At 52.7% G+C, this 16,052-nt stretch overlaps 1 protein-coding gene across 1 annotated transcript; it reads left to right on the top strand.

Moving 5' to 3' along the window:
• Positions 1-273: 273 nt before the first annotated feature.
• Positions 274-4,896, top strand: LOC105503038 (keratin, type I cytoskeletal 14). The gene is made up of 8 exons (XM_011929765.1): positions 274-891; positions 2,143-2,225; positions 2,787-2,943; positions 3,252-3,413; positions 3,497-3,622; positions 3,718-3,938; positions 4,032-4,078; positions 4,640-4,896. Exons 1-8 carry the CDS (start codon positions 352-354, stop codon positions 4,735-4,737), a joined length of 1,434 nt encoding a protein of 477 aa, XP_011785155.1. The 5' UTR covers positions 274-351; the 3' UTR covers positions 4,738-4,896.
• Positions 4,897-16,052: the final 11,156 nt, after the last annotated feature.

A 16,052-nucleotide genomic window follows, 5' to 3' on the forward strand; every position in this document is an offset into this window, starting at 1 on the left:
GAGCCCAGTGTGCGGGTTCCTGAGGGCTGGGACTCCCAGGGCCCGATGGGAAAGTGTAGCCTGCAGGCCCACACCTCCCCCTGTGAATCACGCCTGGCGGGACAAGAAAGCCCAAAACACCCCAAACAATGAGTTTCCAGTAAAATATGACAGACATGATGAGGCGGAGGAGAGGAGGGACCTGCCTGGGAGTTGGCACTAGCCTGTGGGTGATGAAAGCCAAGGGGAATGGAAAGTGCCAGGCCCGCCCCCTACCCATGGGTATAAAGCACTCGCATCCCTTTCCAATTTACCCGAGCACCTTCTCTCCACTCAGCAGCTGCTCGCTCGCTCACTTCCCTCCTCCGCACCATGACCACCTGCAGCCGCCAGTTCACCTCCTCCAGCTCCATGAAGGGCTCCTTCGGGGGCGGCATCGGGGGCGGCTCCAGCCGCATCTCCTCCGTCCTGGCCGGAGGGTCCTGCCGCGCCCCCAGCACCTACGGCGGGGGCCTGTCTGTCTCCTCCTCCCGCTTCTCCTCTGGGGGAGCCTGCGGGCTGGGGGGCAGCTATGGCGGTGGCTTCAGCAGCAGCAGCAGCTTTGGTAGTGGCTTCGGGGGAGGATATGGTGGTGGCCTTGGTGCTGGCTTAGGTGGTGGCTTGGGTGCTGGCTTTGGTGGTGGCTTGGGTGGTGGCTTTGGTGGTGGTGATGGGCTTCTGGTGGGCAGTGAGAAGGTGACCATGCAGAACCTCAACGACCGCCTGGCCTCCTACCTGGACAAGGTGCGTGCTCTGGAGGAGGCCAACGCCGACCTGGAGGTGAAGATCCGCGACTGGTACCAGAGGCAGCGGCCCGCTGAGATCAAAGACTACAGCCCCTACTTCAAGACCATCGAGGACCTGAGGAACAAGGTGGGTGAATGGGCAGCAGAAGGTGCCATTCCAGCTAGCTCCTTCTGGGAACAATAGATGCCCCAGGCCACTGACACCTTAAGATTTCTCTATAGGACAGAGTCCACCCCAGATTCCTTCTTTTGAGGTCTTGGATGCCCTAAGAGCTGATCAGTGAGAAGATGCTCTCCCTTCCCCAGCCTCCTCATCCCCTTCTGATCTCAAATCCTCAGACCATGTGAGATCAGTGATTCCTGTCCTTTCATTTTATAGAGGAAGCAGTTGAAGCTTCGAGAGGTGCTGTGACAAGCTGTAGGTCACATAGCAAATTAATGCCAGAGCCAAGGCTGGGGCCCTTGTGCCCTACCTTCCAGCACAGGAGGCAGCTACTTGTTCTCCAGCATGGGGGAGGAGTGAGGCTCTAACGGGACCAGGCAAGACATCCAAACCGCTCATTAGCTCACTAGTCTGGGCTGTGGCTGCCGCTGCCCATAAGCCTTGGTAGAGGCTGGTTCCTCCCTACAGCCAGGTGGGCATGGAGAGCCTGCAGAGACAATCAGTGTGGCCCCTTGATGTGCCCTGCACAGAGGGAGCCTGGCAGGCTTGTGCCCTCTGACTCCAGCCCCCTGCTCCCACATCACCTGGGAGCCCTCCCTGTGGGAGTCTGCTGGGCTCTAACGCCTTGCATGGATTAGGGAAATTCAGTGATGAGGTAGGGAACTCCAACCAGACTCAGGGGCCAATATATCTTCTTATTTTTCCCCTGAGTCCTCTTTTCTAATCCCCTGTATCAGTTGGGTTTTACCTCTTGAGAAAGTTCCATTTGAAGTCCCATGGCCTGTAAGCTTGAAAAGGAATGTGCCTATCTGCAGAGGACTGGCAGGGCTGGCTGATGCAGAGAGAAGAGAGGCCAGTTCAGGAAGGAGGGCTAGGGAGCCTCAGATTATTCTCCTCACCTAGAGGTGGGGAACTTGAAGCCCCAAGACCCATCAGATTTTGCAGCAAGTCAGTGGCAGAATTGGGGCCAGAACTCCTGGGCTTTTGATTCTAAGCCCCGGGCTGCATCTACCCTGTCTGGTGACCAGGAGTTAGCAAAGTCTTAGGACAGGCTTGGGGCATCTGGGATTTTCCTTTAGGCTGTTGTGGTCAAGTTTTGTGGGGGAAGAGGGGAATTCAGGCAAGAACATGAGGCAAGAGCTTAACGTAGGTTACAGTGAAGTCCAGCTTGTGAAGTCCATTTGACAAATTACTTGTGCCCTTTCCAACCTGCAGATTCTCACGGCCACAGTGGACAATGCCAACGTCCTTCTGCAGATTGACAATGCCCGCCTGGCCGCGGATGACTTCCGCACCAAGTGAGTTTGCAATGGTGGGCCAGAACACCCAGTGTCCCCAAAGCAGGGCATTTTTGGAGCAGTGTTTCCCAAATAGAACTAGCCAGTGCCAGGATAGCTGCGTGAAAACTCCCTGGGGTGCTTATAAAAGAATAAGACTCTTGGGCCCCACCCTTGGAGTTCTGATTCAGCTATTTATAGCAGGTTACCTGGGTGATTCTGGTCCACAGCCAGGTTTCAGAACCGCTGCTTTAGGGAGAGGCACTTTCCACTTCCCCAACTGCCCTTGAAGTATAGGAAGGAATCATAGTTGGAGGACTGACGCATTATTTGTTGGCTGAAGTTAGAAGCGCAAACCCCTCCTGAATTCTGCAGCAAGATGAACTGCCTTATCCCCAGGCCCCAGGAATGTTCATATCTGAGCAATCAATGGGCACCGTGTTCCACCATGCCATTTTCAAGATCGGCTCCTTAAACCACCCACAAGGCACCAGCTCTGGGAGGAGCTGCAGGGAGACGAGAACAAAGCCCTCGCTGTGGTCAGGGTGGGTGTCTCATTCCTTTTCTCTGGGGTCATTCCAGGTATGAGACAGAGCTGAACCTGCGCATGAGTGTGGAGGCCGACATCAATGGCCTGCGCAGGGTGCTGGATGAACTGACCCTGGCCAGAGCTGACCTGGAGATGCAGATTGAGAGCCTGAAGGAGGAGCTGGCCTACCTGAAGAAGAACCACGAGGAGGTGAGAACTATGTGGAGAAGCCAGCTTAAAAGAAGCACAGGGAGGCTGGGTACAGTGGTGTGTGCCCATAGTCCCAGCTGCTTGGGAGGCTGAGATGGGAGGATCACTTGAACCCAGGAGCCTGGGCAACAAGGCTAGACCCTGTTCAAAAAAAAAAAAAAAAAAAAAAAGAGAGAGAGCGAGAGAGAGACAAGGGAAAGTCAAGACAGAATTGTGATGGTGGGAGGGCAGTATTCAGGCCTGACTAAGGAACCCCAATCCACTGCCACGGTGGAACTTCTGACTGTGGACTGTCCCTGGCTGTGCAGGAGATGAACTCCCTGAGAGGCCAGGTGGGTGGAGATGTCAATGTGGAGATGGACGCTGCACCTGGCGTGGACCTGAGCCGCATCCTGAACGAGATGCGTGACCAGTATGAGAAGATGGCAGAGAAGAACCGCAAGGATGCTGAGGAATGGTTCTTCACCAAGGTGGGTGTCATTTGAGGTGGAAGGAACCCAGACCACCCACCTTTTGGAGCCTTCTGGTGTGAACAGCGTTCTCTTTTTTGCAGACAGAGGAGCTGAACCGCGAGGTGGCCACCAACAGCGAGCTGGTGCAGAGCGGCAAGAGTGAGATCTCGGAGCTCCGGCGCACCATGCAGAACCTGGAGATTGAGCTGCAGTCCCAGCTCAGCATGGTAGGAATAGTGCCAGGCACGGTGGTGCGCCCAGGACTAGCAGGGAGAGAACGGCCACACTCACTTATCCTGGATTCCCTTTCTCTCCCTCACAGAAAGCATCCCTGGAGAACAGCCTGGAGGAGACCAAAGGCCGCTACTGCATGCAGCTGGCCCAGATTCAGGAGATGATTGGCAGCGTGGAGGAACAGCTGGCCCAGCTACGCTGTGAGATGGAGCAGCAGAACCAGGAGTACAAGATCCTGCTGGACGTGAAGACACGGCTGGAGCAGGAGATCGCCACCTACCGCCGCCTGCTGGAGGGCGAGGATGCCCAGTGAGTCTTGGCCCTCCCCTTAGTCCGTCCCCCCATGGCACTCTCACGGCCCCACCATGTATCTAATGATCTTGCCCTTCTCTGTCTTCACAGCCTCTCCTCCTCCCAGTTCTCCTCTGGCTCGCAGTCATCCAGAGACGGTAAGACCTTCCTCCTCTGCAGGCCTGGGCTACAGGCCGCCCTCTGTACCCCAAGTGGGTCTAGGCATTGGCTAGGGCCTCTGTGAAGGGCTGAGCTCTAGTGCTGTCACCCAGTTTCTGTTGTGAACCTCCTTGGGTGGAAGAAGCTATTTTCTAAACTCTCCTTAGGGCTAGGAGAGGCAGCCCCCACCTCTTACTTCTTCCTGGTGTCTGTGGCAGATCCCATTGCTATGGTGGTCAGCACCATGAACAGGGCCCTGCAGGGCTCTTCCTACCGAGGCCACTCCATTGGTTGCATATGAATGGAACCAGCCGGGTGTGAGCTCTTAGGAAGCTCTAATCTGAGGACAAAGACTCTGTCTCTGACCTTTGGGAGCCCTAGTCTGAAAGAAAAGTGTTGATGGTATCAGTGCTTGGGCAACAGCAGAGAGTGAAGCAGTAATCAGGGGAGAGGACAACGGGGAGTCAGTTTGAGTTTCCTCACCTTCTTGGCCTCCTTACTTCCGATTAGTCCATTGTCTGTTCACCTCTGGTAATGTCCTCTTCCCGCCTCTTCCCCAGTGACCTCCTCCAGCCGCCAGATCCGCACCAAGGTCATGGATGTGCACGATGGCAAGGTGGTGTCCACCCACGAGCAGGTCCTTCGCACCAAGAACTGAGGCTGCCCAGCCCCGCTCAGGCCTAGGAGGCCCCCTGTGTGGACACAGATCCCACTGGAAGATCCCCTCTCCTAACCCCTAAGCACTTCACACCTGGACCCTGCTTCACCCTCACCCCCTCCTGGCAATCAATACAGCTTCATTATCTGAGTTGCATAATTCTCGCCTCTGTCTGGTCATTGTTAGGAGTGGGGGTGGGGAGAAAGTGGGAGAAGCATCTCTGGAGCTTGTCATAGCACCTGGCTATGGCCCCTGGAACTGGGAGAAAGGTCCTGGGGGTGGATTGGGCTCAGGTCCCAGGATATCTTTCGCCATCTCAGAAGACACAGATAGATGTGTGTACCAGGTTATGTGGTGTCTCCTAGGATATGGAGGGATATTCATTCATTTACTCACTCATTGTCATGTGTGTTTATTCATTCACTAGATATTGAGCGCCCCTATGCCAGGCACTATGTTAGGTTAAGGATTCCTAATGTTTTTGTGATCAGGGATTCCTTGGAGCATATAGAAAGCTATAGATTTTTCCTCTGTCCCCTACCTTCAAATAAGCATACATACATTTGCATACAATGTCATAGGGTTCAGGGGTCTCCTAGAGCTCCTTACTGGAGGTCCATGAACCGAAGGTAGGAACTCAAGCTCTCCTGACATTCTTGTCTCCCTCCACCCCACCTTCTCTTGCCTCCGGCGCTGGATCTAATCCTTCTTACACTTGGTTGACCTAGGGCAAGTTGATGACCATCTCCCAGCCTCAGCTTCCATTTCTGTAAAAGGGGCATAATGATAGTACCTACCTCATGGGTTTGTTGGGATAATTCACTGGAAGAATGTACAGGGCCTGGCATAGTGCTGGCTCAAGGCATGGCTGTGCTGGCGATACTGGGTAAACTATCTCTAGGGTATGGTGATTATCCATCCATGATGAGAGCATTTTTAGAGGGTTTGGGAATAGACTGGTTTTTGGCCCTGGCTCTGTTCTGTAACAGATGTGAGCTTGGGAAGTCTGAGTCTCAGTGTCTTTACTTGTATAGTAAGGATGCTGAGCCCTGCTTCTTGAGGTTGATACAAGAATCCAATGAGTGACTATACCTTAAGAATCAGGACTGTAGGAGCCTCCCCTGGGTGGGGAATGCCTTTCCTTCTCTTTGGGGGGCTAGAAAAAGAGTGGGAAGGGAAGGAGCCTCACCCTAGTAAGTGGTGAAGATTCCAGAGGTGGGTGGGGCTCACTGCCCCAAGCTAGGAAAGAGTTGACTAGTCCTGTGTCAGTTTCAACAGCTCATTCATTGGGCTGCGTGAAGAAAACTTGTAGAGGGAGTCAATGGTAGGGGAGAGACTGAAAAAAGACTAAATTTGGGCAAGGGATCTAAAAGCCTGAGCTTTTGAATCAGACTACCTGGGTTGGAGTCCTGGCTCCCACGCTGAATAGCCTTGAAGAGTTTGGGCAAGGTACTGAACCCCATATTTCCTCTTTCACAAGGTAGGGAATAAACACCTTTACTGCATAAGGCTGATACAAGAGTGAATGACCTCATGCAGGCAATGAATTTGGCATTGTGTTTGGCACATAGTCAGCACCCTATAAATGGTAATGGGGTGAGTTATTAGGAAAAGGAATGAAGAGATGTTGGTTTCTCTTGTTCCTACCTCCACCCCAGGAAAAAGAGGACTGCTTTGTGTTTCTGACACTCTGGGATATTTTTTAAGCTAAGTTTTCTCATCAAAAAGGTTGACCTTGGGTGACCCTGGGTGAGGATGGGCCATCCTGGAGGTGAAGTACTAGAGTTTCAGGGGTACAGGGGACAACTCAGGAAGGAGGAAGGTTTGAGGGTGCTTCCTCAGAGAATGAGAAGAGGTGGGTTTGAGGACCCTAGAGGGTACAGGACCCTAGTGTGGTGAGGGGCTTTGTGATACTCCTGGGGGTGTTGGACTCTGGTTCCTAAGGTTCCCAGTGGGGCAATGAACCTCCTGCCCAAGTGTGGCAAATAGTCTTGGGAGTGGCCCACATTTGAGAGGTCACATGGGCCTGGACAGAGAGCAAAATACCCCAAGAGTCACCAGTGGGGCCTGAAGCCCAGAACGTCCTGAACTTCATAAGAATCCCCAGGCACCTCTCTACCTTGGAGGCGGTGCCAGATTAAAGTCTCTGCCCAAAGGAGATCTGCCTTAGAGGAATATAGAAACGTGAGGTCTCTTAGACTGGGGTGCAGTGGGGCAAGCCTCCTCTCTGAGTGGTTGCCGTTACTGTTTGCAGGGAATACATAGGAGACCTGGGCTTGCTTGCCGGTAAAAATGGCGGCTGGGATCACCTGGCTGAAAGCAGGCTCAGAACCAGGAGACGAGGAAGTCAAGCAGGGAGGCTGGGAGGTGGTCCCACCCTGTACTGTCAGGCTCCAGAGGAAGAGGTCAGACAGGGCAGTGGCCCCAGGGGTCTCACATGGACTCCCCTCCTCCTGGGATTTCCCCACCATACGTCACTGGGGAGGGTAGGGCTAGTGTTTGGATCCTGCTGATAAACAGGGCTCTTATTCACAGAGCCTGGCAGCCACAAGCATCCATCTCAAGATACGAGCCCAGCAGCTCCGACAATGCTGACTGCCTTCCCTCGGCCTCCAATCAGCTAAACAATAGACCGGCAAGGTGACTCGATAGCACAGTCTAGTGGAGGCAGGTGGGATTGCGTCTCTGAGTCCTGGGGCTGGTCAGGTGACCTCTCTGGCTCCGCCTCCCTGTAAACCCTCTTTCCACCCTCCCAGCACTCAGACTGGGGCAGTGCTAGGTGAGCCACCTAGAAGACTCCTCCAACCTCACCGTAGCGAGACTGGCTTGCTCCAGGTCCTACAGGCTGAAAGTGGCAAAATCCTGTCCATGCTCAGGCTTTGCCACGTCCTGGGTGGCTTCATTCCTGTTCCGTTCTTTCTCAGGGATGAGATAAAACTGAGAGACGCATGGGATCAGTGTGCGTTTTTCTTAGCTTACTCCATCGTTTTTGCTTTATGGGGTGGAACCGACCTTGAAATTCAGGATTTTGGGAGCTTTTTTTTTTTATAGTGAAAAGATCTCTAATGTGTCCAGGGAACTCTATAGGCAGGAACTGGCGTACGTGCCTACCTAATCAGGCAAATGGCACTTCCCCAAGGCCACAGACAACCTGGCTTGGGTAATGTAGGCGACAGGAAGATGTCAGAGGAGGCAGCCCCAAGGAGGCCTGATCCCCAGGGGCTGGGGGTCCTGATGTCCTGGTGGGACCCCAGGAGGTTCCCTGGCCCACCTCACTGAGCTTGGAGGCTGCCACAAAGGGGACAAGGGGATGTCAGGGACTTCCAGGGCAGTGGACCGGCCTCAGGCAGGTGCAGGGCAGTCACCAGCTCCTCCTCCATTGCTGTTTGCTGAGTGCGAGCTTTCCCGATGGGGCTTCCCTCTGTGCCACTGTCACCTGTAAGGCCAGGCCTGGAAAAGGAAGCCTTTTTCCTTTAAGATGCTCTGATGAACTTTGAGGGTGATTTGGCATGAGAGAGAGGGCAAAAAGAGACACACAGAAATAGAAACAAATGGATATAGAATTGATAGAGAGAGAGACAGAGTCAGGGAAAGAGAGGATAGTGAAGGCCCTGGGCCCCTACTAGGTAGCGAGGAGCATTCATTCATTCATTCATTCATTCATTCAAACATATGTATAGAAATTTACTGTTTTAGGTGTAGAGGAGATGGGGTGAATTCAGACAGACTGAATAAGAAAAGAGACGACATGAGGAAGAAGGTAGAGAGGGACCCAGCGCATGTGTGGGGCTTGGGACAGAGAGCAGGAGCTCTGAGCCTGTGTCCACTGTAGCTCCTGCTCACTGGAGGGCAGGCCCTGGCTCCATTCCTGCCTTGTTTAGCTCTGTGACTGTGGCCAAGGTACCCTCTCTGAGCCTAAATTCCTTACCTGTAAAATGATTTAAAAATTAACACATACCTCCTAAAACAGTTGGTGAAGATTAAATTCGACAGTGCAGGCAAAGCAACGAGGGTCTTGCCTGCAACACTGGACGTTCCTTGATGGAAGGAACTATGATACTCCAACCATCCTGTGTCCTCCCCAGGCCCCACAGGCACAAGTCTTTGATCTTAATGGGGGCTCAATAGGCCAGAGGGATGGGCTAATAATAAGCAAGGGAGCTGAGAACCTGAGTCACCCAGACGGTTGATGAGGAAGCCAGGAGCAGCCACAGTGCCGCCGACAGTCAGGATGATGTCTCACTATGTGCCGGGCCCCACACCAGCAGTTTTACAATATGAGCTCTTTTAAACCTCACGACAGGCCGGGCGCGGTGGCTCAAGCCTGTAATCCCAGCACTTTGGGAGGCTGAGACGGGAGGATCACGAGGTCAGGAGATCGAGACCATCCTGGCTAACACGGTGAAACCCCGTCTCTACTAAAAAATACAAAAATCTAGCTGGGCGAGGTGGCGGGCGCCTGTAGTCCCAGCTACTCAGGAGGCTGAGACAGGAGAATGGTGTAAACCTGGGAGGCGGAGCTTGCAGTGAGCTGAGATCCGGCCACTGCACTCCAGCCCTGGTGACAGAGCGAGACTCCGTCTCAAAAACAAACAAACAAACAAAAACCTCACAACAACCTCATGAGGCCAGAACTATTTTTTAAAATTTTTATTTATTTATTTGTTTTTTTGAGACCGAGTCTCGCTCTGTTGCCCAGGCTGGAGTGCAGTGGCGTGATCTGGGCTCACTGCAACCTCAGCCTCCCAGATTCAAGCAATTCTCCTGCCTCAGCCTCCCAAGTAGCTGGGATTACAGATGTCCACCACCACACTCAGCTAATTTTTGTATTTTTAGTGCAGACAGGGTTTCACCATGTTGGCCAGGCTGAACTCGAACTCCTGACCTCAGGTGATCCGACCGCCTCGGCCTCCCAAAGTGCTGGGGTTACAGATGTGAGCCACTATGCCTGGCCAAGGTCAGAATTATTTATTTTTTCCCACTGAAATCCTTTGCTTGACTTAACCCACTGCCCTTTAGCCACACAGGACTCCTGCCCTGGCAGTCACTTTGCTTGTTCCTACCTCAGGACATTTGCACATGCTGAATGTCCCTCCCCTTTTTCCTCCCCCTTCACTCAAGTGTCTCTTTCTCAGGGAGAAGGTTGCTGGTGCCCCAGACCATGCCACACCCTTTATTATGTGCTCCTCATTCTCCCACCAACCATGCTCACCTCAGTTGTGAATTGCATGTTCATTTTTGTAGGTCTATTTTATCCCATAACTGTCCATCAAGATTACTTTATCCTCAGCACTCAACCCAATGCCTGGCACATAGGAGGTGCTCAATAAAGGATGAATCCGAATTTACAGTGAGGAAACAGGTTGACAGAGGGGAAGCAACTTTCCCCAAATAAGTGGAAGAATCTGACTTTACGCTATGACCTGCCTGGCTCCGAAGCCAGTGCTCTCAGCCTCTCTGCTAAGTGTGTCCTAGCAGACACAAGCCTGGGGTGCCTAGACTCAAGTGGAGGCACCTATGTGGGCCCACTCCATCCCCTCATTGTGGTTTGAGAGGGTTTGGCTGGGCAGGGTGGTGGCAAGTGCCTGTTATGTGAGAAAGAATCAGTGTTGACAGACAGGTGCAGGTACCCACAGCCCTGCGCCAGTGGGCAGTGCACACCTGCCTGGATGGCTCATGGATGCTCCAGGGGAGGAGCCATGACTCAGCTGGTGCTCCCTCTCCCAGCAGCCAGCCACATGCTGACTCAGGTCCCTCCCTGGCCCCACCTAGGGATCAATGACAGACAGCAATGGGGAGTAAATTGGGGGTGTGGGAGGCTGCTTGCAGACAAGTAAGAGGGCTCCCACGACCAGAGCAAAGCTGTCCTTGTGCTGCTTCCAGGTCCCCATGTCCCCAGTGGATGATACCTTTGCCTCTGGCGACACCTTGCAAGTGGAATCTTTTGTTCCCTCTCTGTCCCTCTGTCTGCCTATGTGGGTCCTTGCAGCCCCTTCTCTCCTACTCCATCCACTCCCCAAGGGGAGGGCCTGCATTTGGGATCCTGGCACTGGGTCTAGGCTGCAGCCTTGCACATTGGCTGGTGAGGCAGTGTTGATTCTCGCTGGGTCTCAGGTGCCAGGGTGCCATGGGCTCGCCCGTTTCCATTCCTGGTTCATTCTTTGGAGGGCTCCCATGGGAGGTGTTGAAGGTGGGGCTCAGAGGGCAGACCCTGAGCCCTGAGAGGTTGGAAGAGTGAGCCATGTCACATGACTTAGAAGAAATCATTCACTCAGGCCATGGCTGTTGGCCTTCCTCATCCCTGGCCCCATCTTGCCCAGTCTGGTTCCCATGCCAGGCAGAGAGCTTGGGAGAAGGGAGGAGATGGTGCTCTGTTGCAGCTGGAGCAAGACTGCCTATCTGGACTGCAGGAGCTGCAAGCACAGCAAGCTCCTCTTTGTATTGGAACAAGGCTAGATGTGGGGGGAGGAGGGCCAGTGTGGCAGGGGCTACATGTGGGCAGCAGTTGGGCATTCATCTAGGGAATCCTCTGCCTTTTTTTTTTTTTTTTCTTTTTTGGAGACGGAGTCTAGCTCTGTCGCCCAGGCTGGAGTACAGTGGCGCGATCTCGGCTCACTGCAAGCTCTGCTTCCCGGGTTCACACCATTCTCCTGCTTCAGCCTCCCAAGTAGCTGGGACTACAGGTGCCTGCCACCATGCCTGGCTAATTTCTTTTGTTTTCAGTAGAGGTGGGGTTTCACCATGTTAGCCAGGATGGTCTCAATCTCCTGACCTTGTGATCTGCCCGCCTCGGCCTCCCAAAGTGCTGGGATCACAGGCTTGAGCCACCACGCCCGGCCTTTTTTTTTTTTGAGACAGAGTCTCTCTCTGTCACCCAGGCTGGAGTGCAGTGGTGCGATCTCGGCTCACTGCAAGCTCTGCTTCCCGGGTTCACACCATTCTCCTGCTTCAGCCTCCCAAGTAGCTGGGACTACAGGTGCCTGCCACCATGCCTGGCTAATTTCTTTTGTTTTCAGTAGAGGTGGGGTTTCACCATGTTAGCCAGGATGGTCTCAATCTCCTGACCTTGTGATCTGCCCGCCTCGGCCTCCCAAAGTGCTGGGATCACAGGCGGGAGCCCTCTGTCTTTACGGCCCTTGGCAACAGTGCATGAAGGAGCTTCTCATGAGGAAACTGAGCTTTGAGGACCACAGGGGAAGGGAGGGTGAGGCTGGCCGGTGACCCAGCCCTGCCTGGCTGGGGGGCTACTGTGCTCTCCACCCCACAGTGGTCCTCATGCTCAGCTCACTTTCCCCGGCAGCTGGGAGGAATTCTTAGGGACGAAACCTGCTGCTTTGGGCTGGGTGAGGCTTAGGACAGGGCTGGAGGGTGGGAAGTGGAGAAGGTGGGTGAAGACAGGGGTTGGGGTTTGGCACCAGGGCTGGAAAGCAGGGCCATCTCTCAAGAGGCTTAGCTGGCCGGGGTGCCCCAGCAGGGAGCTTCTGCTCAGTCAGGCAGGTCTCAGCTGTTCTTAGGATCCCCCAACACAGATACATTTGCAGATGACAGAGCAGGGTTCTGAAAGTGCCACTCTGCTGGATCTTTCCAGGGTGGCCCACCCACAGCACCAGCGACTTCTCCATCCAGCTCAGGGACCCAGCACCTGGGGCTTATGTCCCAACCAGAGTGGTGGCATCAGCATGGGCATGGGGAAGAGGGTAACTTCTCAGGCCTTGGAACACATTGCAGGAGATTCTGGGCTGCCCAGCAGAGCTTGGCAAAGAGCTTGAATGGTTTAAAACCGTTTAAGAAAGTAGAGGCTGGGTGTGGTGGCTCATGCCTGTAATCCCCTAGCACTTTGGGAGGGTGAGGTGGGCGGATCACGAGGTCAGGAGATCGAGACCATCCTGATCGAGACCATCGAGACAGGGTTTGGCTAACACAGCGAAACCCTGTCTCTACTAAAAATACAAAAAAAAAAAAAAAAAAAAATTAGCCAGGCATGGTGGTGGGCACCTGTAGTCCAGGAGAATGATGTGAACCTGGGAGGTGGAGCTTGTAGTGAGCTGAGCGGAGATCGTGCCACTGCACTCCAGCCTGGGCGACAGAGCGAGACTCTATCTCAAAAAAAAAAAAAAAAAAGAAAGAAAGAAAGTAGAAAGGGAATCAATTAAAGCCACTAGCCTTGCTCTAAGAGTCTCCCATGTATTAACCATTCATAAAATGCCTTCAGGATTCTCTAAATATTGAATAAAAGAGAATTACATTCTCTTTTAATTTTCAAAACTTAAACTACTTGCTTAATTTTTAATTTAACATATTTTGTACCATCCATTTATATATTTATTTAACACATTTTGGTAAATTAACTCACCTTTCATTTCAACTAATACATTTATAAAGGAAATCTTACATTACTACCAAAAAGAAAATCATACTCACTTGCCAGAAGCAGAAGGAAATGATATACAGAAATACGTAACTTCTAACTAGATGCCGTTACTTTCTAAAGGTTCTGAGGCCAAAGCTGGCTCTCTTTTTTTGAACAGGGTGATTGCTAAGTGTGGTGGGGCATTAGAGAGGCCATAGCGTCAAAATGAGATTTCATCCTTGACTAATCAGAAGATAGAAAAGTAGAAAAAGAGGCCAGGTACAGAGTGGCTCATGCCTATAATCCCAGCACTTTGAGAGGCTGAGACAGGAGGATCATTCGAGCCCAGGAGTTCAAGATCAGCCTGGGCAACATAGGGAAACCCCATCTTTATGAAAAAAAATTAGCTGAGCATGGTGGTGTGTGCCTGTAGTCCCAACTACTTGGGAGGCCGAGGCTGGAGGATGGCTTGAGTCCAGGAGGTCGAGGCTGCAGTGAGCTGTGATCATGCCATTGCACTCCAGCTTGGATGACAGAGTGAGACTCTTGTCTCAAAACCAACCAACCAACCAACCAACCAACCAACCAACCAACCAACCAACCAACCAACAAACATGGAAAAAAGACATCTTCTCTCCAAGTGCTTCATTATTATTATTATTTATTTTTTTTGAGATGGAGTCTTGCTCTGTAGCCCAGTCTGGAGCACAGTGGCACAGATCTCAGCTCACTGCAACTTGTGCCTCCTGGACTCAAGTGGTTCTCATGCCTCAACCTCCTGAGTAGCTGGGATTACAGGCGTGCACCATGACGCCCGGATTATTTTTTTGTATTTTTAGTAGAGACGGGGCTTTGCCATCTTGCCCAGGCTGATCTCAAACTCCTGAGCTCAGGCAATCTGCCCGCCTTGGCTTCCCAAAGTGCTGGGATTACAGGCGTAGACCACTGTGTGCGGGCACTTCAGTATTATTTAACAGTCGCTGAGCATCAGTTAGGAGCCCCTCAAGAAATACTAGTCATCTATGCTTCCTAAACCTGCAGGCATTGCTTCTTTCAGGCCCTTGCTGACCATTCTGACCTCTCTTTCCTTACCTTTAGCTCCTTTTCAGCAATGAGCATCTTTCTGGAATGACTGGTATCTGTCCTCCATCTCGTATGTGTTGGCATCTTACTTGGACCAGACATGGCGCTGGGCAATGGGGCAGGTACAAGATGAGCACGGGCAGGTTTAGAGGAGCTCTTGCTGCCAACAGAGAGAGCTTTCTTCTTTTTTTTCAATACATGAACTTTTATTCTTCATCAAGTGCTTCATAGAGCCATGGAGATAAGCGTGAGACACTATAACAGAGCACAGTACAAACCCAGGGGGCGAGAGTACAGGAAGACGGAGGAGGAGGCACTCAGAGCGATCACTGAAGATGAGTAGTTTTCTGTGTAAAAAAGATGGAGAGGGACATTTCAATGAGAGGTCACGGCAAGTGCTGAGTATTCTTAGAGGGAAGAAGGGCGTTTGGGGAGCATTGTATGGTTTTCTAGGGGGTCAGGGGGATGGTGGGAGATGGGGCAGGAATGGAAAGATGGGGACGGGCCTAAGTGCCAGGAAAGTGGACCTTATCTTGAGGGTGGAGCGAAGCCAGTGAAGTGATGTTGTCAGACATGGATTAGAAAGATCATTCTGGCTGCTCTGCAGGAAGAGTCAGAGGGACATGGGAGAGGCAGGGAGGGCAGTTAGAAGCTCATAGCTAAGGTCCGGGTGAGGGCAGAGTTGACGGGGAGTTAGGGGGCTGAATGATCAGAGACAGTCAAACATTTTTTGAGCATTTCTCACAAGTCTCTTACTAGGAGATGGACAAACTATTCATATCAACGTTTTTCAGAGGAGGAAACTGAGGCACAGAGTAGTTAAGTAACTTATCAAAGTCACACAGCTCGTGAGCATGGAGCTGGATGGAGCTCAGGTAGGCAGACCAGAGACCAGCGCATTCTTCACCATTCTCTTCTGGCCTTGGTGACGAGAATATACATCCAAGTTTCTGCCAAGAGCAGGGATAAGTCACACATCTCTGTATCCCCTCCCGAGCTCCGTATTGGGTAGGCACTCGACCAAGGTCAATTCCACACTCCCTGCTGGGCCCTGCAAAAGGACCAGGACAGTCGAGCCACTTGCATTCCTGCTCAGAGGTCAGCTAGTGTCAGCACCCCCTTGTTTATTTGGTCCACTTTCTTCTCCCAGCCCTTTGTGTGAACTCTGCACACTGTCCTTGAGCGCCGGCGGGCAAGGTCTGGGTGCCTCTCTCCATCTTTTGGCCATGCCTGTTGTCTTCTTATCAAACTGGAGCCTCTCAAGGGCAGAGCCTCAGTCTCCGCAGAAAGCCTTGAGGATACTGAGAGCAAGGACTGGTTTTCATCCTTTTGGGGCTCTACAAGGGCAGGGCCTGTGCCTCCCCCTCCTCTATGGTAACTCCTTAGTACCCTGGTTCCAGCTCAGCCCACAGTGGGCACAAGGTGGGAGCAAGGAGGGATGCAGACAGCACTGACCATCAATAGAGGAGGTGACTCTGCTCCTGCGAGTTTCTATCCTGAAGGGGCTAAGTCTCAGACCTGCCGTTGGGGCCAGCCAGAGACCAGGCTTCAGGATCTAGGTCACCCCTGTGGCAGTGGAGCTGATTTATGGTGGCCCTGACAGCCTAATATCATCAAATTATCCCACACAATGGAGAGAGGCTGGGTCGCCCCCAGGCAGTCACCAAAGGACGCTGAGCCTGGGGCAGCCGAGCTGCCTCTGTATCCCAGAGCTCCCTCAGGTCTGTGGGGGGAGGCTGGCACAGACCAAGGGCACACCTAGGTGTGCCACCTTCAGCTGGGGGTATAAGTAGGCAGTCCCAGGGACAGCTCTGTATCCTGCACTTGGGAGCCGGCAGCACTCCTACCACTGCTTCTTAACCCGTGAGCTACCAGCCGTGTC

Source organism: Colobus angolensis, unplaced genomic scaffold, assembly GCF_000951035.1.
Source record: "Colobus angolensis palliatus isolate OR3802 unplaced genomic scaffold, Cang.pa_1.0 Scaffold83, whole genome shotgun sequence".
Taxonomy (NCBI): domain Eukaryota; kingdom Metazoa; phylum Chordata; class Mammalia; order Primates; family Cercopithecidae; genus Colobus; species Colobus angolensis.

Bases quoted from the DNA above. Each gene is read 5' to 3' on its own strand.
- LOC105503038 (XM_011929765.1), top strand. From the start codon at position 352: ATGACCACCTGCAGCCGCCAGTTCACCTCCTCCAGCTCCATGAAGGGC. The intron at 3,414-3,496 runs GTGGGTGTCATT...TCTTTTTTGCAG, and splicing joins AGGAATGGTTCTTCACCAAG to ACAGAGGAGCTGAACCGCGA. The intron at 4,079-4,639 runs GTAAGACCTTCC...CCTCTTCCCCAG, and splicing joins CTCGCAGTCATCCAGAGACG to TGACCTCCTCCAGCCGCCAG.